We start from the raw sequence: 22,789 nt of genomic DNA on the forward strand, positions 1-22,789 counted from the left end.
CTCTCATTGGAAGAATTGTAATCTCAATATTTTCTAAATTGCAGCGTTAGAAAAAAATTCACCCCCTCACAGTGAGAGGACATTGAGAAATGAGCTATCTAGACTACACTGGTCTTTTGTACCAGGCTGTAAACATGTTTATTAATGCTGCAAAGATCGTCTTTTTCCCATTCATGTGTATGTGACTTCCTGTGTTTCTGCAGCCAGCCTCAAGAGGATCCTCGATGAACTGCAGCTTTTAACACTTCTGCATTGGACTCATATTTTTAGCCCGGAGGTTTCTGCTTGGTCTGCACTTTGGAACCAGGTCTTAAAATGTTGCATTATCAGCCGGTAAATGAACGGCGTAAACAGCCTCTCAGTTGAGGTGGGTTACTCAGTCAATAAAAACAGAGTCAGGAAAGAGAGAAGGAGTTGTGGAGTGGAGCAGGCTCTGTGAGGAAAAGATATATTAAGTACAAAACTATAAATCCTAAATCCTGTTGTCATAAACCTCAATCCCCTGAGCCGCGGTGGGGGGTGAAGAGGCGGATTAGCGGTCCGGCTGTTGCTGTATATTCAGGTGAATCATTCACTAACCCTGACCTCCTCGCTCGCTCTTTTTTGTACCTGTGTCTATGTCTCTTGCCCCTCTCTCACCCCCCTCAGCAGGAGGAGCGAGCGAGAGTACCGCAGGCTCAGGACTGACCCACATCTGGCACACCAAACCTTTTGCATAGTTTTTTTTTCCTTCCTGTTGCTCAGTTTATTTCTGCTCCTATGAGGAGAGCAGGAGGGGAAATCAGGCCGTTTTGTTACGTAATGTGAGTTTTGGTAACAAAAGTGGAGCTTGACTGTTTAGTTGGGGTCAACTTCTTACTCACTTTGCATTCATTAGTGAGTAACCCTTATTTATGTTCTTTGTGTTGGATCAAAAAGATGGTTTCAGGTCTTCAGGTTGTTACGTAACAGAATTAGTTCCCCAGCTGAGAGGTTTTTTTAAGTCGTGTCCTGTGGCGGAGGTTGAATTTAGAACTCAACCTGAGCTGTGTTTGGTGTTTGATGTCCTTCATTACGTGTCTGAGGTGAATTCAGGGAACTTTACCGTCTCCTTTGAACACTGAGGGATGTACGTATTAGGGGGTTTCTATGCCTAACATGGAACTCAAAGCTAATGTATCTGAAAATGCACTTAACTGGTTACTCATGCCTTTTCACACCAGAGCCACATGATGAAAAATAAATGCACTTTTATTTCTGTCATGCAAGCACCAAATTTTCAATGCTCTGCATTGTTTGCGTGCATGAGCTGCCCTGCAGGAGGCTTGACTCAACCATGGAGGCTCCAGTTATTAAGACATTTTGAATCTTCATAGCAGGATTTTTTATGCTTCCTGCAGAAAAAAATGTTTGACTAACGGATTGATTATTAGGATATTAAAGGTAACATATTCTGCTCTTTTTCATCAACATATATTGGTCTAAGAGGTCCCCAAAACATGTCTTTGAAGTTTGTTGCTCATAAAAACACTTTGAAATCAGATTTTGGTCTGCCTGAAAAACCCTCTTTTTCAGCCCTGCTCAGAACAGGCTGTTTTCTGTGTCTGTGCCTTTAAATGAGAATGAGCTCTCTGACCACGCCCCCTCAGGAAGTGGGTGTGCCCTCGGCTGTCCAGCACGTTGATCTAATGTTTACATGCTGGCTGAATATACACGGCTGCTCACAGACCCGCGTTACTTCAACCCTCTGAATCTGATCCAGAATCTGATCCTGACGGAGAGGCGCCTGCAGCAGGACCTTTCTGAACCATTGGTCACAGATTTAGTGTTTCTTGTTGTTTTATTTGTCAGTATGTCGACGTGTGTCTTGGTGCACGGCTACGAACATGTAGCTATGTGGCTATGCTAACTAGCGCTAGCACTTTTCCATGAAAAATAAAAAATCATCCACTAGATCTTCAAATCTGCAGACGTGGGGAGTCAAACCGACCTTTGTGTTTATTAAGACAGCCTACAACTAGCATGTCTTCCTCCTAAGCTCCTTGTTAGCACACATGTGTGCAGGGAATGAAAAACGGAGGAGGGGTTGAGTTGTATTTTATACAGTCTATGGGCTGAACAAGCTCCGAGCTCTGACTTCCTGTTACAGACCGGATGGCGTTGTGACGTATGAAAAACACTGAAAACTGAAACGGCTGGTTTCAGCACACATTTACAGAAAGGTGGAGAAATCAGAACAGGGGCAGAATGGATTCTTTTACTTTTCAGGGGGTTTGTAGACAGGGACACATATTTCAGGTAGAGAACCATTAAAAAGTCCATTTTGCATGATATGTCACCTTTAAGAACTCATACGAAGACGAGTGTATCCAAGATGACATGTGGTCCAAACTCTAACATTTATCCAATCTAAAATTCCGTCTTCCCCCTAAACTCAAACCACCAGTTCCTCAACAGGACACCCCGTCTTGGCTCTGCAGCACCTTTGTCACCTCACCAGCCTTGCGAGGATCCAGAGTCCTTATAAATACGCAAACACAGGAGCATGTTCACACACACTAAAACATGTCAAACTCGATCAAGCGGCTGCAGTCATGGCAGGCACGAACACATGCCCTACAACACCAAAATGCACGACAGCACTCCAAGAGCGCTCATGCATGTTCACCGGCTCTATAGATACAATCTCCTGCAGCTCTGCCTCACACACACACACTTACACACATACACTTACACACAGACACAGAAATCCAGGACTGTACGTATTGTTTACTGCAGGCTCGTCTTTGCATTTCTTGTGGCTGTTTGTGTGGGTGGAAGGAGGGAAGGAAGGGGGAAACTGACACACAAACAGCAGCATCACAATCAAACCAGCACTTCAATACTCCCCACAGCTCTGACAGCTTTACTTCTTATTCAATACAGCAGCCGGGAACTGATAAATCCAGCCGGACACACAGGACTGATTGATTAAAAGCTTCAAAGAAGAAAACAAACCCTGCGATGCATCTCCACGTTCCTCCTGGGACAAAGTGACAACATGCTTTATCATCTTTACTAAATAGACATCCAAAGCAGATTGAGGAATTAGATAAACTGGCATATTTACACATCTCTGGCTGCTTTATCTTCATTTCATGTAAAGTATTCTTCTGAGGTTTTGCAGACAGGAAGGGAAATAATTTAAGGTGTTTGCAGATATATTTGTTCTTGCCTTCACGGCGGTGTCACAACAAAAGGGAGATGTGTTTTCCTGTTTAAGCGCTGCTGTTTACCCTCAGGAAAGACCGGATTTACTCACTCTAAATGGTGTTTTAATGCGGTGCAAGGACAAAAACACATGTACAGACAGATCTGTGCAGATGTCAACATCACAAACACTGAATACCTGCTGTGCCTACCACAATGTTTGATTTTCTACGGGAGATTTTCTTCATTCACACTCGAGGAACAGACGTATTTTTGCACGTCTGCATCGGCTTCCTTTGCTCTTGACTTAAAGCTGGGGTTGGTCGTCAGATTTAGATCCACTTTTTGTTATACTGTTTAAAATGATCTTTATGTCCTGATGGTAATCAATACATAATGTGTTCTTAAAAAAGAGGTAAAAACAGCTGCTATCTATAGCTGGAGTAAACCTGGGAAAACACCAACCAAGAGAGAGATGATAGTGGTGAGATGAAGAGAGAGAGAGAGATGATAGAAGTGAGATGAAGAGATAGAGAGAGATGATAGTGGTGAGATGAAGAGATAGAGAGAGATGATAGTGGTGAGATGAAGAGAGAGATGATAGAGGTGAGATGGAGAGAGAGAGAGATGATAGTGGTGAGATGAAGAGATAGAGAGAGATGATAGTGGTGAGATGAAGAGATAGAGAGAGATGATAGTGGTGAGATGAAGAGAGAGAGAGAGGGATGATAGTGGTGAGATGAAGAGAGAGATGATAGTGGTGAGATGAAGAGAGAGATGATAGTGGTGAGATGAAGAGAGAGAGAGAGAGAGAGAGATGATAGTGGTGAGATGAAGAGATAGAGAGAGATGATAGTGGTGAGATGAAGAGAGAGAGACAGAGATGATAGAGGTGAGATGAAGAGATAGAGAGAGATGATAGTGGTGAGATGAAGAGAGAGAGAGAGAGAGAGATGATAGTGGTGAGATGAAGAGAGAGCTGATAGTGGTGAGATGAAGAGAGAGATGATAGAGGTGAGATAGATGAAGAGATAGAGAGAGATGATAGTGGTGAGATGAAGAGAGAGAGAGAGAGAGAGATGATAGTGGTGAGATGAAGAGAGAGCTGATAGTGGTGAGATGAAGAGAGAGATGATAGAGGTGAGATGAAGAGATAGAGAGAGATGATAGTGGTGAGATGAAGAGATAGATGATAGAGGCGAGATGAAGAGAGAGATGATAGAGGTGAGATGAAGAGATAGAGAGAGATGATAGTGGTGAGATGAAGAGAGATAGAGAGAGATGATAGTGGTGAGATGAAGAGATAGAGAGAGATGATAGTGGTGAGATGAAGAGATAGAGAGAGATGATAGTGGTGAGATGAAGAGAGAGATGATAGAGGTGAGATGAAGAGATAGAGAGAGATGATAGTGGTGAGATGAAGAGATAGAGAGAGATGATAGAGGTGAGATGAAGAGAGACAGAGAGATGATAGTGGTGAGATGAAGAGATAGAGAGAGATGATAGAAGGAGATGAAGATAGAGATGATAGAGTTGAGATGAAGAGAGAGAGAGAGAGAGATGATAGAAGGAGATGAAGAGAGAGATGATAGAGGTGAGATGGATAGTAGTAGTTGTAGAATCATGAGCTTGTTGAAGTGAGGTCTGAAAGAATCAGCCCTGGATCTCATCACAGGGACTAAAACAAAGATTGAGTCCTCCACAGACTCACATGTAAATGATAAATCCCTCCAAACAAAACTTCTTGTTTTCCTCCTCCTCCTCTCTGTTTTGTGAATCCGTAATGATCCCCGTCTGTTTGCTCTGCGGCTCAGGCGCTTAATCTGCTCATTGCTCCTCCCATGAAACATTGATGCCCGGGTCTCTGCTTCAGGAGGAGATAATATCAAACACAGAGTGAATCTTTCAACAGGCCTGAGGACGGAGAAGAGCGGGGACTTCTATCCAAAACTCTGCTTCTGTTGTTTACACTGGGAAACCAATCTGAGCTGCAACATTTAGAGCAACTGGAGTTTCTCCTCTTCCCTTTAAAAACTACATTTTAAACTGTTTGTTTCTCCTCTGATTCTCAGGTTGGAGACATAAACGCAAGTCTGACAGGAGTTTAGACAACTCAGAGAAGTCTTCTTCTGACACAGCTGAAGAACAGAGTGTCGGAGGTGGATGTGAAAGACTGGGGGTCAGGAGGATTGAAGAGTTTCTTTACATTTTGGGGAGGATGGTTTAAAAAGAATCTTTTTAGCACTTTAAATTTTGAATACAACTCTTCAATCCAGCCGACACCTCTGTCCTCACACAGACAAAAACCAGAACTGAAGGAATGATGAGGAAAAAGATAAATGTGAATGTGAATGTGTGACTGAATCAGACACGAGCGAGAACTTACCTTCATGTGTCGTCGCCTCCGTCTGAAGCGCAGCAGCTCCTTGTGTTGGCGGGCGATGAAGTTGACGGCGGCGTACTCCAGCAGAGCAGAGAACACGAAGAGCAGACACACGGCCATCCAGATGTCGATGGCTTTTACGTAGGACACCTGAGGAGGGGCGGAATCAGAGACGGTGAGGTTTAAAGAAGGATGTAGAGGAAGACCGTGCAGCTGGATGCAGATAAAGGTAGGTATTGTCAGTTCTGTCATATTTGCAGGACAAAGGAGGGTCGAGTGTTGCTTTCCCAGACCTCCATGTATGAGAAAACATCAACCAGTGTCACAAGACAAACGTGCACTTTTGAGATCTGTTGGGTTGAGTTGGTGGCCGTTTTTTCCTGGGGTAGAAATGTTGATGTGTTTGGAGTCTTGAACGTTTGTGTCTTTACATAGTGGAGGATTAGTCCTTGTGAATGCATTTCTTTGGCACCTGGATTTCAAGAACTGAAACCTCCACGTTCATACTCTGAGCTCTTCATCTTGAAATATGTGCATGAGACACATTAAGATAATATCAGATTATTGATGCATTTTATTGCTTGATTGATATCAAGCTGTGTTAAATGAAAGAGATCCTAAATGAGTCTGCGGAGGAGGGAACAAATGTGAGAACTTCTCACCTAATTTGAACTGACAGTTTGTTCATTTTGCAGCATTCATTGTATTTTGTGGAATTGGAAGATGAGAGTTTGCATTCAGTAACTTTATCAGTAACGTACTGATAATCCTGTCCCTGCAGGATGAACATTATAGGGCTCTTCTGTCCTCTCCGCAGAGTACATGAGGACTTGGTTTGGTTTGGATTTCCAGTTCTAGTCCAGATGAGTCGGTACAGAATGTGAAGCAGTGTTGCCAACTTACCAACTTTGTCACTATATTTAGTGAATTTTCAGACCCCTCTGGCGACTCTTTTTCAAAAAAGCGACTAGCCACAAATCTAGCAACTTTTTCGTGTGTTAGATGGAGACTTTTTGAGACTGACGTGAAAACATGTATCGTTATTACTCTTCTCAACGAGCAGTGGATGCTGCTGTGAGTCCCTCCTTAGCTGCATTCAGAGCAGGAGGCGTTCACCCCTCAGTTTCCAGACTGTTAATGTAGCACGCATGTATGAAGACACTGCTGGCTGATCCCGCCTACTGTCTCTTTTTGGTCCTTTTAGAGAGTTAATGTAGATTGTTTACAACAAACATCCTGAAAATGTTCTGGTTGAAACATTTTTCCTTTTACTTTGATTTGTTGACGGCTCCTAAGTCTAGTTCTAAACATATTTAGGGTGTTTTTTAACCTCTTTTTGTCTTTCCATCAACATTACACGTCTCTCCTACAGCATCCATTACAATTACAACCATGCAAATTAAATTATGACATAATTTAGCGACTTCTAACGACTCTTAAGACAGCCAATAGCTTCTCTCCTCACTGAGGAGTTGGCAACACTGACGTGAACTGGTTTCTGCAGAGGAGCTTATTCATCCTCTGTTCACTACTGAACTGCAAGGCATTGAACCCTTTTTTCTGCTCTGTGCAACTCATCCATCTGACTTCCACCAGATCTGTGCCTGGACAGCTGGAGTCATGTGACCGAGGTTTTCCCTGCAGTAATCACTGAATCAAGGATTCTCCTCCTCCTCCTCTCCTCATCCATGTTGTCTTTCTGGTCCTCTGAAAACCTTAAGACCTGTTGACTCCAGGCCTGACTCCACTCATCATGACTTTGGTTTGTTGTTGTAGTTAAGTGAAATACGATCTGGTGATAACACAGAGTCTTTTATTCTGAAAGTTAACCGGATGTTTTCATTTTGTTTTGGTGAAACCTGTCCCGCTCCATCTGCTCTGTTGAGATTGATGCATCGTGCTCCGGCATCTGGTAAAAATAGATGTCTTGTGTATCTGATCTGGAGGACTCCGACCTGCTGGATCGGAGACAGTGCATTGGAGTGGATCCAGTAGAAGTTAACACATTGACTAGAATAGAAACCTAGAAATAGAAATCTGGACACTGATCTGGTGAAATTATGTTTCCTCTCAATGTTCCTCCTCTACTCTGATAATCTAGTACACACAGCACCACATGAACCGGATTGGTCAGCTGTCAATCATCGGGTTACACTTCTTCTCAGCCTCAAACCACTGACTGAAACTGAACTTCTCACTTGGACATAAATCAGCATCATAAGAACTAACTATAAAGACTGAAACCATGTTTGAGAAACATTTATTTAACGTGCATTTTGATTTTAGAGTTTGTCCCATGTCCCATCTGTTTATATGGAGATGATAGAGGGCAAGCTTAAAGACGTATGCTGCAGCCAGACATCAAGGAGCTTTAAATGTTTTGGCTTCACTTCTTTTTTTTATTAAAGTTATATTTTTGGCCTTTTTGCCTTTAATTGATACGACAGCTGAAGAGAGACAGGAAATATGGGGAGTAGCAGGAATGCAGGAAATGCTCAACCTGCCTGGAATCGAACCGGCAACCCCTGCGACAAGGACTGTAGCCTCTGTCTGTGGGGCGCTTAGACCACTAGGCCAACAGCGCCCCTGGCTTTACTTCTAAGCTGACATGTTGTGCATCTTTTCTCTGTGTCCAATATCCATCTGCTCTGTTGAGATTGATGCGTCGTGCTCCAGCATCTGGTAAAAATAGAAGTCTTGTGTATCTGAGCCGGAGGGCTCCGACCTGCCGGAGCAGAGAAGAAGCAGATCCAGTGGAAGTTAACACATTGACTAGAATAGAAACCTCTCAGATCTGGTGCCGTGACGGATCAGAGACGGATCTGGTGGAATTTGGCCGTTAGCTCCTCATGCTCACATCTGTTAAGGTCCTTTTTGTGCACTAACAGAGCAACAATAACAGTTGGTGAAGTTAGAAAAATAAGGGATTAATAAAGCAACAGTTTCTAAATGTTTACCCTTGCAGCCTTTTTTGTACCACTTGGCTTCTCTTAGGTTTTCCTGCGAGTTCAACTTGTGGCAAAACAAACCTTAAAACTCTCGTGTGCATCCGTACATTTTTAAAGATACCTCCTACATCAGCCTCAACTTCAAACAACTGCAAACAAACACATTTCTTCTTGATGCACGGGGGATAAAACTTAACATTTGTGCTTCTAGCTTTCCTGTTCCATCATTTACATTTCACCCTGTTGAATAAAAGTCTGTCTTGCAAGAGCAAGGACGAACAGCAGCATTCATTAGTGTTGTGCAAAACATGCAGCAAGCAACAAGGATGAGAAAAGACTCAGTGAGGTGTTTAAATCAGAGCAGCCTCTCAGGTTCTGACCGAGAATCTCCACGCAGACACATGACTCATCAAGTTGTGGGCTAATCCGGTTTTAAGGGGGAATACTGAGAGGCATCAAAACAGTGTTTGCGTCTTCAAACTCATGACTCATCACCTTAACCGCTCCGGAGGGAAACTCCACGGTGTAAATAGGTGCAAACTACAAGTCCTTAAATGCATCCAGACACATGAAAGGTGGGGTGATTGCACATACACTATATTACCAAAAGTAGTCGCTCACCTGCCTTGACTCACATATGAACTTAAGTGCCATCCCATTCCTAACAATATGATGTCGGTCCACCTTTTGCAGCTATTACAGCTTCAACTCTTCTGGGAAGGCTGTCCACAAGGTTGAGGAGTGTGTTTATAGGAATTTTTGACCATTCTTCCAAAAGTGCATTGGTGAGGTCACACACTGATGTTGGTCGAGAAGACCCGGCTCTCAGTCTCCGCTCTAATTCATCCCAAAGGTGTTCTATCGGGTTCAGGTCAGGACTCTGTGCAGGCCAGTCAAGTTCATCCACACCAGACTCTGTCATCCATGTCTTTATGGACCTTGCTGTGTGCACTGGTGCACAGTCATGTTGGAAGAGGAAGGGCCCCGCTCCAAACTGTTCCCACAAGGTTGGGAGAATGGAATTGTCCAAAATGGTTTGGTATCCTGAGGCATTCAAAGTTCCTTTCACTGGAACTAAGGGGCCAAGCCCAGCTCCTGAAAAGCAACCCCACACCATAATTCCTCCTCCACCAAATTTCACACTTGGCACAATGCAGTCCGAAATGTACCGGGTCTCCTGGCAACCTCCAAACCCTGACTCGTCCATCAGATTGCCAGATGGAAAAGCGTGATTCATCACTCCAGAGAACGCGTCTCCACTGCTCTATGGTCCAGTGGCGGCGTGCTTTACACCACTGCATCCGACTCTTTGCATTGCACTTGGTGATGTATGGCTTGGATGCAGTTGCTCGGCCATGGAAACCCATTCCATGAAGCTCTCTGCGTACTGTACTTGGGCTAATCTGAAGGCCACATGAAGTTTGGAGCTCTGTAGCAACTGACTGTGCAGAAAGTCGACCTCTTTGCACTATGCGCCTCAGCATCCGCTGACCCCTCTCTGTCAGTTTACATGGCCTACCACTTCATGTCTGAGTTGCTGTTGTTCCCAAACTCTTCCATTTTCTTATAATAAAGCTGACAGTTGACTGTGGAATATTTAGGATCGAGGAAATTTCACGGCTGGATTTGTTGCACAGGTGGCATCCTATGACAGTTCCACGCAGGAATTCACTGAGCTCCTGAGAGCGGCCCATTCTTTCACAAATGTTTGTAAAAACAGTCTGCATGGCTAGGTGCTTGATTTTATACACCTGTGGCCAGGCCAAGTGATTAGGACACCTGATTCTGATCATTTGGATGGGTGAGCGAATACTTTTGGTAATATAGTGTAGGTCTGATGTGTTTGATTGGACAGGCGTAATGGACTAAACAAAGGAAACACTGATCCTGCAAACCAGCGATTCTCAGCAGCTGAAGAGAGGCTGTGATGTTGGACGGGCACGGTAAGGACTGTCTGGATAATAAGGGCTAAATGAAGTCTGGTTGGATCATTGTCTGATTGCTATCTATCCTCCGAGTACCATTATTCAAGTGTATTCACCCCAGCCTGTCATTACAACTCTCCATCTCTGCACGCAATTACAGCTCCAGCCTGAGAGGGAGATCCCTGTTCGTCTGTCACAGAGAGAAAACCCACAATCAGCCGTTTCAAACCCAATTATACTTTGACGTTAGATCACTTTCACAAACACACACTGCTTATCGGCGCTGCCTGGCCTCGTTGTAATTCCTGCTCATTTTGTGCCGAGTGTGATGCTTATGAAAACATTTATCTTTTACCAATGCCCGACTGATTCAGCCCCCAGAGCCGCTGAGAACCACTGAGGCCTAAACGGTCAACTGGTTCACTTGGTTTGATGGTCATCCAGGCAGAGAGAGAAAGAGGGAGAGAGGAGGAGAGAGAGGGAAACAATAGAGCAGAAAAGAACAGACATTACCCTCATTTAAATAAAATATGAACGTATATTTAAAGAGGATTGTTTAAAGAAAGTAGGAAGCTTTGTGTAAATCATAAAGGGTAATTCCTGAGTTTTTAAACCTTTGCTTTGTGAGCAACATTTGCAAAAAGTGTAGATGCTCTGGTGGATTGGTGGCCAGAAAGTCTCCCACAAGTTCAGAACAATGCAAACTCATAAACACATGCAGAGTGCAAAATGTAAAAGATGAAGCTTATAGTTCGAGCTGGATCAGGCTCGGACCAGCTCTTAGTTATGCTGCTATAGGCTTAGACTGCTGGGGAACTGACGCACTGACACACTGGGATCCTATCTCACCCCAAACCCCCCATCACTAACTTTAACCCTTCCTGTCCCATTAAAGTTACTAACCATAGACCTTTCTGGAGTCCCTGAGCTCCCTTGTCTCGTAGGTTCATCTGAGCTGACGTACAAGTCCTCCTGCTGCAGACATTCCAGACTCCAGCTTCTACTACTCATCTCTCCCTCTCTCTCTTATTCTCCTCTATCCCTCTTTCAAGACCCAACACGGTCTCAGCAGATGTGTGTCTAACATGAGTCTGGTCCTGCTGGAGGTTTCTGCCTGTTAAAGGAAGTTTTTCCTCACTGCTGTAACTAGCTAAATGCTGCGAGGTGCAGCGCTAATGGTGGATTAAGGTGGGGTAAGACTGGATCCTATTCTGTCTTGAAGTTGGGTCTCTGTTCATAGTTTGACATAGAGTGGTCTAGACCTGCTCTGTTAGTAAAAGCGTCTTGAGATAACATTTGTTGTGATCAAGAAATGAGCTATCCAGACTACACTTGTTTTTTGTACCAGGCTTTAAACATGTTTATTTCTGCAGTAAAGATCTGCTTCTTTGAATTGGTGTGGTTTCTGGTACTTCTGGAGCCAGCCTCAAGTGGATCCTCGATGAACTGCAGTTTTTAGCACTTCTGCATTGGACTCATCTGTTTAGACCAGAAGGTTGCCACTTGATTCACTGCCTCATCTTCCTCACTCACTCCTGTCAATAGATAATTGGTATAAACTGTGCCCTTGAGTGCCCTCAGAGGCCTGGAGCACTTCCATTGTCATGCTTCTTTGCAGGTCTTTTCTGTATTTGCATCAATTTTATCTTTTATATGCAGTACACTGCAGCCGTTGTATCTGCTTTAGACTTTTGCATGTGTTTATGAATTTGCAGCACTTTTCTCCAAACTTAGATTCTTTAGGCTGCTGCAGATTGGTCCGCCTTGTTGTTATTGCCTTCTGGCAAATGCACCAAATCAAAGTGAGCGCCCAACATAATGAGGGCATTAATGCAAAGTTGTGATATTGTGTTTCACTGAAATAAGCACTAAGGGTTCAGAGAAAGAGACAAACTCTCTGAGAAAAGCAAAGACCTCTGCAGTTTCAATCAATACATTCTGAATAAGCAAAAAAACAAACAAACCCTGTCCGGCCTGGAGGAGCTTAATTTTTCAACTAACACCAATTACATCCTTCCCTGAAAGGTGGGTGAAAAGCATTCTGGGAAAGTCGACCACTAAGTGAAGTAAATGAGGGAGACAGAGGGAGAGCGGGTTCAGCAAATTGTTGGACATCATGTCTCCGTGCAGTTTATTTACCTCTGTACTTTGCTCTATTGCCAATTTGTGTTTGTTTGAGTTTGAATGTACATCAGACAGCTGTGATTGGTGAGTCCATTTTTAAGTGATAAGAGGAAAAAGGTTGACGATAATCTATCAGAATAATACGCCGTTTAAAGACTGCGCCCGGCGAGCTGTAAGCTTAAACAAACGGAGCCAAAGTAACCGCAGAGTTCAGTAGTTACTGAGCGCACGCTTCACAGGACAATGTTCAGAGAAGAAGAAGAAGAAGAAGAAGAACACAGCGGTGAGCAGCCAGCGAGCCGGAGACTCTGCACTGACTGGACCGGTGGTCAGCTGAATGACTGGGTAACACGCTGACTGGTTTAGTGACTGGTCAGATATTTGGAAAGATGAATAAAAGAAGGACAGACTGCTTTCCTTTCCTTTCCTTTCCTCTCCTCTCTTCAGCTCACGTCCTGCAGGTTTAACCTGAACATGGAAAACTCACCTATTGATTTTCTGGACCGAGCACATGGATTATTTATCCAGAGTATGGATTTAAAGTTGTTTTTTATTTACAAGATGTTTGAATATTGGATATGTACCACAGCAAAAACTGCAACCATTACCAGGATGATTCTTTAAAGACGTCTTTAACTCAAATCAATGTTTTGACCGAGGTCTTATTGGATATAAAAGGCTGTTCCTTAAATATTTATATTTATAATATATTTTAAGGTCTTATTTTATATCTTACACAGAGAAAAGATGCACAACATGTCAGCTTAGAAGTAAAGCCAGGGGTGCTGGTGGCCTAGCGGTCTAAGCGCCCCACATACAGAGGCTACAGTCCTTGTCGCAGGGGTTGCCGGTTCGATTCCGGGCAGGTTGAGCATCTCCTGCATTCCTGCTACTCCCCATATTTCCTGTCTCTCTTCAGCTGTCGTATCAATTAAAGGCAAAAAGGCCAAAAATATAACTTTAATAAAAAAAAAGAAGTGAAGCCAAAACATTTAAAGCTCCTTGCTGTCTGGCTGCAGCATAAGTCTTTAAGCTCGCCCTCTATCATCTCCATATGAACAGATGGGACATGGGACAAACTCTAAAATCAAAATGCACGTTAAATAAATGTTTCCCAAACATGGTTTCAGTCTTTATAGTTAGTTCTTATGATGCTGATTTATGTCCAAGTGTGAAGTTTAGTTTCAGTCAGTGGTTTGAGGCTGAGAAGAGGTGTAACCCGATGATTGACAGCTGACCAATCCGGTTCATGTGGTGCTGTGTGTACTAGATTATCAGAGTAGAGGAGGAACATTGAGAGGAAACATAATTTCACCAGATCAGTGTCCAGATTTCTATTTCTAGGTTTCTATTCTAGTCAATGTGTTAACTTCCACTGGATCCGGCAGCTTGGAGCCCTTCGGATCAGAGATGCAAGACTTCTATTTGTGCCGGATGCCGGAGCACGACGCATCAATCTCAACAGAGTAGATGGAGCGGGACAGGAAGTGAGGTTTCACCAAAACAAAATGAAAACATCCGGTTAATTTTCAGAATAAAAGACTCTGTGTTATCACCAGATCGTATTTCACTTAACTACAACAACAAACCAAAGTCATGATGAGCGCAGCCAGGCCTGGAGTCAACAGGTCAGAGGTTTTCAGAGGACCAGAAAGACAACATGGATGAGGAGAGGAGGAGGAGGAGAATCCTTGATTCAGTGATTGCAGCGTTGAAAACCTCAGATCTGATGGAAGTCGGATGGATGAGTTGCACAGAGCAGAAAAAAGGGTTGAATGCCTTGCAGTTCAGTAGTTCACAGAGGATGAACAAGCTCCTCTGCAGAAACCAGTTCACATTTTGTACTGACTCATCTGGACTTGAACTGGAAATCCAAACCAAACCAAGTCCTCAAGAACCCCTCTTTGACCGAGGGGGCTGGTTCAGAGTGGGCGCTCAATTGAGACCTCTGCTCTGTGCTGCGTTCTGAAAACATGTTGGTGAACTTTCCATGACTGTGAGAGTCTGCTTCAAACCCACACACAAATCTGTGACGCTGTGGACTGGACCCACCTGAGGGAGCTCTGATCTGTTAGATGTCAGTATCTATTTTTAGGGGGAGGTAAAGACACGTCATCCATCTTTATAACAGTGGATGGATCAGAGGTGTCGACATCTCTGTCATCCAGAGTGTTTAAAGTCAACTCACAGACTTCTCTAACTTTGTCCCCGTCCTGCAAACTTGAACCCGTTGTGTTTCTCTGCGTGACATAAATGGAATAAAGTCATAAATTGCTTATTATTATAGCATGTTATGTTTGAACCGCCTCCAGGCTGACTTCATTTGATGTGACTTCCGAACCTTCATGCTGTTTGTCTGCATTTAGATGTAGAATTAAAAACAGCAGCTTGTAAATGTGCAGCATTGTGAATAATGATGTGGTATCTGTTGACTTGTTTACACTCTGTGTCTACCTGGATGTAAAGGTGTTTCCTGCTGAGTGAACCACCGTTAGCATCCTGTGTGCTCACGTTAACATCATCTGCTTCTCCTTCTTCTTCTTTCCTCACCTCCTCCCTCACCTCCTCCCTCACCTCGCCTGACACGGTGCAGCTCGCCGCTGTGGCATGTGAAAAGAGCCGTGTGTCAGGCATGTGTGTTTGCTATCAATCACACACACTCAGATGTATGTGTGTGTTAGAGTGTGTGTGTGTGTGTGTGTGTGTGTCAGAGTGTGTGTTAGAGAGCAGTATGCCCACCTAAGCTCAGCTGTGCTGTGTGATCATTATTGTGACAGCTGAACTGCACAGGAATCACGGTTCACTTGTTCAATTTTTAGAGCGCATGAAGCACCTAATGTCAACAAACTGTGTGTGTGTGTGTGTGTGTGTGTGTGTGTGTGGAGAGGATTAAAGCATCCCTGGACATAATTATACAATCCTACAGGCTCACGCAAAATCTGACCGTTTTTTTTTCTCCTTTAATCTGAAAATCCCTCACAGGAAAAGATTTATCTCGTTTTTGTTCCTCATCTTTGATTCTCCACTGTTAAACATCTCTTTTTATTCCTCCTCTCCACCTCTACCTTTTCCTCTCTCATCCCTCCATCTGAATTCTGCTGCTCAATTCCTTAATAAAAAGCATGCACTCTCCTCTGCACCCCTTTCTTTTTATCCACACCCACTTGTTTCCTCATGTCCCATCCTTTCTTTCTCCGGATATCTAGAGGGGGGGTTTGGACCAAACAGGACTTCTTTAAGAGGAACTACCCAGTACTCTGATACCCCTTTACTCTCGTTCGTTACTACTCTTTGCTGGTCTAGGCAGTCGGTGCTTCATGTTGCTGCCGTATTTTAGGATGTTGTTTTTCTGTCAATGGACGACCATTAAAGGAAGTGTTGAGACTCTGCAGAAGCACTAAGGGAGGTGTGTGTTTAAGTGATGTGTCAGAAGTCTTTCTCCAGTCTTGGAAATGTTGTCTCAAACCCTGAAGCTGGAGCTTTGGGGTGATTAGTCTAGCTTAGCATAATGACTGGAAGGAGAGGGAAACAGCTAGCCTCTCTGTTTTCAAGGTAAAAAAAAAACACATCTTCATAAACCTTTAAAACTCACACCCATATTAATTTTATTTAATACTATTTTTTTCTATTTTATTATTATTATTCTGATTTATTTAGTATCACTATTATTCTATTTTATCTATTTATTTATTTATTTATTTATGTATTTATTTATTTATTTTTATTATCATTATTGGTATTAGTATTATTTATTTTATTTACTTATTATTATTATTATTATTATTATTATTATTATTATTATTATTATTTATTTTTTAAATTATTATAATTTTTTTTTATTTATTTTTTTATTTATTTATTTATGTATTTATTTTATTATCTTTATTGGTATAAGTATTATTTATTTTATTTTATTTATTATTATTATTATTATTATTTATTTATTTATAAATTATTATTATTTATTTTTTTTCATTATTTTTTTTTTATTACCATTATTGGTATTAGTATTATTTATTAATTAATTTATTTTATTTAATTTTTTTTTTTTATTATCATTGTTACTTTTTGTAGTTGATGTGACAATTGATGTTTATTCCATATTTTTATACCTTATGTTGTATATCACACTGTCTGTCCAAAATGTCTAAAATCTTTTATAAATAAAGTTGGTAAAAAACTCATACATGGCTTCTGTTTGAGCTCGTCACAAACTGCAATGATAAACTGATGATGTTCAGAAACTCCTCATCAAAGCGTGGATTCACAAGAGATCCTCCACAAGCCTTCCTCTCACATTAAACAACATAAATGTTCATGTGACTGGTTGAATGACAACCTCTGCGTTTGATTGGTCCTCACCTTTGGCAGGGAGGCTCTGGAACCAGAGCTCTGTGTGGTCATGGTCAGCACAGTGGTGATGCCCAGACCCACCCGGGCGGGCGCGGCGTCCATGTTGATCCAGAAGGAAACCCAGGACAGGATGACGATGAGCAGAGAGGGGATGTACATCTGGATCAGGTAGTAACCCATCTGACGCTCCAGGTGGAAACGAGCCTCGATGCAGGTGAATTTACCTGGAGGGGGGCAGAGAGAGGGTTTTAAACTTACAGTGAGATGAGACAAAGGAAGAGGAGGGAGATCTGAGGGAGGAAGAAAGGGTTGCATTGATACAGGTTAGAGGAGAGGAAATACAGTATAGAGAGACTATCTTTAGACTAGAGGATGATCATCTTATCTCTCTGCAAGCTCAGAGACAATTCAATATTTCCTACCTTAAGTTTCCAGAACCTGAATCTACTATAGGACTGGACACAGCACAAACAGTCCAAACTCTCTAAACCTGAAATCTCACAAAATCTCATGTGGTCACACGTGACTTTAGAGCAAGGAACATGATGGAAGAAAGGCTGCTACCTGCTACATCACCTGTAGAATAATTACAGTAAGACAGTTCTTGTTCCTAGATGTGTGTGTGCTTTCTTTTTCCTCTACATGTTTTAACTTCAAACTTCCTGCAGTCTTCTCCAGAATAGTCACATGGTGTTGTTGGGAGTAGTCTGTCAGCTGATTTGTAGAGGGCGTGGTCGTCCTACCTGAAAAGGCAGGACGACCACGCCCCCTCTGAAGAAGACTGCAGGAAGTTTGAAGTCGAAACATGTCGAGGAAAAATAAAACACACTGATCTAGTTACAAGAACTGTCTTACTGTCATATTCTTGCCATGGTTGCATTTGTGGTGCTACCTGGAATCTGCATCATTATATATTATTATTATGATTATTAATGTTTTAACAATTATTGATATTATTTTCTTTTATATCAATTTATTTCTTGTATTTATACATCGCTTTGACTGATTTTTAATTTCACTTTCTACTCTCACTTATTTTATTAATTTAACTTTATTAATTGTATTTTATTTTTAAGTATTTTTTGTATGAATGTTTTTTTTTTTTACCCACTTCTGTTGTTGTCTGTCTCTGTTGTGAAGCACTCTGGGCTGCATGCTTCTATGTATGAAAGGTGCTTAATTAATAAAGTTGAGGTGAGTTGAGAGGAAGAGAGTAATTCCCATGCTTTCTTTAAATAATGACTCTCTGTGAATATTTACTGTGGAAAAAGGTAAAAAGAAGAGTATTCCCTCACTGTGTTTTAACACTGACCTCCTCACAGCGGTTAGCTGCATTAAAGGTTCTTAGTTGCTGTTGTAGGACATAAAGATGCTTCACTGTTGACATTAGGCTGGATCATGACCGGTTATTAAAGGTGACATATCATGCAAAATGGACTTTTTAATGGTTCTCTCCCTGAAATATGTGTCCCTGTCTACAAAACCCCCGAGAATGAAAAGAATCCATTCTGCCCCTGTTCTGATTTCTCCACCTTTCTGTAAATGTGTGTGAAACGAGCCGTTTAAGACTTCCGTGTTTTTGTTACGTAACAACAATATCCGGTCTGTCACGGAGTCAGAGCTCGGAGCTTGTTCAGCCCATAGACTGTATAAAATACAACTCAACCCCTCCTCCGTTTTTCATTCCCTGCACACGTGTGTGCTAACAAGGAGCTTAGGAGGGAGGCATGCTAGTTGTAGGCTGTCTTAATAAACACAAAGGTCGGTTTTACTCCCCACGTCTGCAGATTTGAAGATCTAGTGGATGATTTTTATTTGTCATGGATAAGTGCTAGCGCTAGTTAGCATAGCTACATAGCTACATGTTCATAGCTGTAGCTGTAGCTGTGTACCAAGACACATGTCTACATACTGACAAATAAAACAACAAGAAACACAGAATCTGTGACCAATGGTTCAGAAAGGTCCTGCTGCAGGCGCCTCTCCATCAGGATCAGATTCTGGATCAGATTCAGAGGGTTGAAGTAACGTGATCTCTGAGCAGCCGTGTATATTCAGCCAACATGTAAACATTAGATCAACGTGCTGGAGAGCCGAGGCCACACCCACTTCCTGAGGGGGCGTGGTCAGAGAGAAAACAGAGTGTTCTGAGGAGGACTGAAGAAGAGGGCTTTTCAGGCAGACCAAAATCTGATCTCAAAGTTTCTTTTTGAGCATAAACTTTAAAGACATGTTTTGGGGACCTCTTAGACCAATATATGTTGATGAAAAAAGGGTGATATGTCACCTTTAAAGGACAAATATGGAGTCTTTAGAGGGAATAAGTCTGCAGACGCCTCTCATACCTTGAATATTTGCTGATATTATATTAATGCATATTCTCTTTCTTTTATTTGTCGTACTGATTCACCTAGATTTTATGTGCCATGGTGTTTTTTAACCTATTATGCATTGAGTATGCATTACTGCCTTGTTCTGAAAAGTGCACCTTATTGTTTGTTTGTTCTGAAAGTCGCCTCAATGATCAGGCAGTTAATTTTCCACTAAAACAGACAGCAGAGAGAGAAACTGTGACGGACACGAGGCCGTCGTCTCTGAGCTTTAAAGATTCATGTCCCAGACAGTTTCATTGCAATAAAGTAAGAAAGCCAGCTTTTATTCCATTTGTGTAAATCTATTCTGTTTAAAATGAACAGAAAGAGTCACACCCTCCAAAAGAGTTATTACTTTATAATGAGACGACAGCTTCAAAGACATTTAGCACTCAGTTCTATATTCATGGAGCCAATCATCCAGTCTCAGTGGGTGTCCTGTTTTTCAGCGTGAACGTCTCATTCGGGTTTGAGTGACTCCTCAGCAGAAGAGTTTGATTCCAGGAAACAGAAATGATAAAGCCGCTGGATGTTTTAACTCCACTTAAAAGCAAAATGCTCTTTTGTCAGCCTGCCTGAGGCGCTGCTCCATTAACGCTGAATTCTCTGTGAACAGGCGCTTTATCTTAACACTGACACTGTCGTGTCTTCCGCAGGAAGAAAATAAAACAGGTGGAAAGGATGAGACAGAGCGCTGAATTCAAAGAGTGATCCGGGGAGACAAGGAGCGAGGGAGGAGGACAGAGCACAGGAGGGATCAGAGAGGGGACGAGTTGTTGGACTGGCAGAGAAAACGGGGATAAGCCGGAGAGGAAGTGAAGACAGAGTTGACAGCTCGGAGACAAAATGTCATCTTCCTTTAGCGCTCACACTAAGCCAAAGTGTAAATCAGGAGCGGAAAATCAGAGAGGCACAAATGCTCAGCTTTGCTGAATATCAAATGAAACCAAACATGTTTAATATTTGAAAACAAACGCAGGAGGTGTTTGGGGATTTATACTGACAGTCACTTGTTGCAGGAAGAGTCTGAAGGTGGAGCTCTGCAGGGGGCCTGAAAGCTGCAAACTGATTCATCCTCACCCATAAATAACAACGACTCATTCACTAATCTGTTGATAAATTATTAAAGGTGACATATCACGCTTTTTTCATCAACATATATTGGTCTAAGAGGTCCCCAAAACCCTCTTTTTCAGCCCTGCTCAGAACAGGCTGTTTTCTGTGTCTGTGCCTTTAAATGAGAATGAGCTCTCTGACCACGCCCCCTCAGGAAGTGGGTGTGGCCTCGGCTGTCCAGCCCGTTGATCTAATGTTTACATGTTGGCTGAATATACACGGCTGCTCACAGACCCGCGTTACTTCAACCCTCTGAATCTGATCCAGAATCTGATCCTGACGGAGAGGCGCCTGCAGCAGGACCTTTCTGAACCATTGGTCACAGATTTAGTGTTTCTTGTTGTTTTTTTTGTCAGTATGTCGACGTGTGTCTTGGTACACAGCTACCAACATGTAGCTATGTGGCTATGCTAACTAGCGCTAGCACTTTTCCATGATAAATAAAAATCATCCACTAGATCATCAAATCTGCAGACGTGGGGAGTCAAAGCGACCTTTGTGTTTATTAAGACAGCCTACAACTAGCATGCCTCCCTCCTAAGCTCCTTGTTAGCACACACGTGTGCAGGGAATGAAAAACGGAGGAGGGGTTGAGTTGTATTTTATACAGTCTATGGGCTGAACAAGCTCCGAGCTCTGACTTCCTGTTACAGACCTGATGGCGTTGTGACGTATGAAAAACACTGAAAACTGAAACGGCTGGTTTCAGCACACATTTACAGAAAGGTGGAGAAATCAGAACAGGGGCAGAATGGATTCTTTTCATTCTCGGGGGGTTTGTAGACAGGGACACATATTTCAGGTAGAGAACCATTAAAAAGTTGATTTTGCATGATATGTCACCTTTAAAGCTACTATGTGCAAAATTATCATTTGCATCTCAGGACAAAATTGAAAGCTCACATGGAAATGCCAAATTGTGGACATAAGCATTAATGGGTACAAAATAAAAACATGTTAAGAAGTTAACTTTCTGAAATTAGCTATTAGATATTCTTACATTTTTAAGATCTGCAGATTTGAGTTGGTGTGTGCAGTTTTTTGAGAACATGTCCCCCGTTTGCTGCCGGGGATTTAGTGTTAAAAAAAAGCAAAGTATTTTCCTTTGAAACTGAATGTGGTTTTGGGGAATTCTGCAGAAACGGAGGCGAAATGAGGAGATTTTTCGGTCTGAAGAATAATTCACACGTAAGTTTTATCAACAAATCCTCCAATCCAAAAATGACCCACAGGAGTATTACCTTAATGCTTCATATAAAGTCTGGAATCTCAATCTGATGGATTGACGAGGATGTAAGGTGAACATTTTTCAGGTTTAGTTTGATCAGATTTCTAATTTCCAACAATGCAGCTCAGTGTCCTGCAGCGTGCTTGCTGTCAGGACATGTTTTAACCTTCAATAAGTTCTGATCTTTAAGTTGATGCTGCTCTGCAAAGACTTCCGGTCTAAGGAGTGTTATAAAAGCTTGATATCAAATCAAAGGGCACCTCAAACTTTTACTCTGTTGACCCTTAAAGTCCTCCAGTCCATTTTTGAGTTCTACAAGCAATGGAGTATGTTTAGAAACAATCAGTGTTTGTTTCTTCAGTCTAAGAACTCCAAAGTTAAGGATTTGTTTTGCTTGTTTGTTAAATTCTGTCCTTAATCATTGTGTATTCATTGTTAAAACTCCCTGCTGGATCTGTCACTTCAGTCCGTCTGTCCTCTACGCTCTCACTTAAAGGTCACACTCCAGTTTTGTGAATCAGATTTCTGCACTCACACTCTGAGAGTTGTAGAGAATGGTGTGGGTGGTTCACAACTTCTTGTTCTGCACATGCATGGACAAATCTGGCTTCAGATTTACTCTTTCAGGAGCTTTTGAACTCTTTTAGTGGCCTATCTTCTATCCTGTCATCTTGAGCTCCTCCCATACAGTGCATGCAACATTTCCTGATGTTATGCACTCAAGGGATTCAGGTCGTCTGGTTTAATGCATTGCAACTCTGCATCCTGATGCATGCTTACTCTAAAGATATACCTTTAGCGTTCTTTATTAATCCTGAATTAATGGCCACTCTACAGATAATGAAGGAGGGTAACTTTTGGTCAAGCTGCAGCTTCCAAAGTCAAGAATGAACCTTAGTTTAGATGTTCCAATTTTAAAAATGTAGTCATCTGCAATCACATGAGAACAAAGCAATGCACTGACATTTGTTTGTCTCAACTGTATCCTCTGCAAAAGTCACATTCAATACTTTAACAACAATATTAAAGTCATTGCTTTGAAGCAAGTCTTAAAACATGAAGCCCATGATGAAGTGCAAAAAAACTGCAGTTCCTCAAGCGTCCACAAGAGGCTGGCTGCAGAATCACCAGAAACCACATACACACCCATTCAAAGAAGACAATGTTTACAG

At 42.2% G+C, this 22,789-nt stretch overlaps 1 protein-coding gene across 1 annotated transcript in view; it reads right to left on the reverse strand.

Moving 5' to 3' along the window:
• glra1 (glycine receptor, alpha 1) overlaps window positions 1-22,789 on the reverse strand; it is a 163,167-nt gene that overhangs the window by 23,284 nt on the left and 117,094 nt on the right. The window contains exons 7-8 of the mRNA XM_034689907.1: window positions 16,911-17,125; window positions 5,555-5,701 (exon numbers count right to left, since the gene is read on the reverse strand). Of these exons, the coding sequence (XP_034545798.1) occupies window positions 5,555-5,701; window positions 16,911-17,125 (362 nt within the window). The remainder of the gene's footprint in view (window positions 1-5,554; window positions 5,702-16,910; window positions 17,126-22,789) is intronic.

Source organism: Notolabrus celidotus, chromosome 8, assembly GCF_009762535.1.
Source record: "Notolabrus celidotus isolate fNotCel1 chromosome 8, fNotCel1.pri, whole genome shotgun sequence".
Classification (NCBI taxonomy): Eukaryota; Metazoa; Chordata; class Actinopteri; order Labriformes; family Labridae; genus Notolabrus; species Notolabrus celidotus.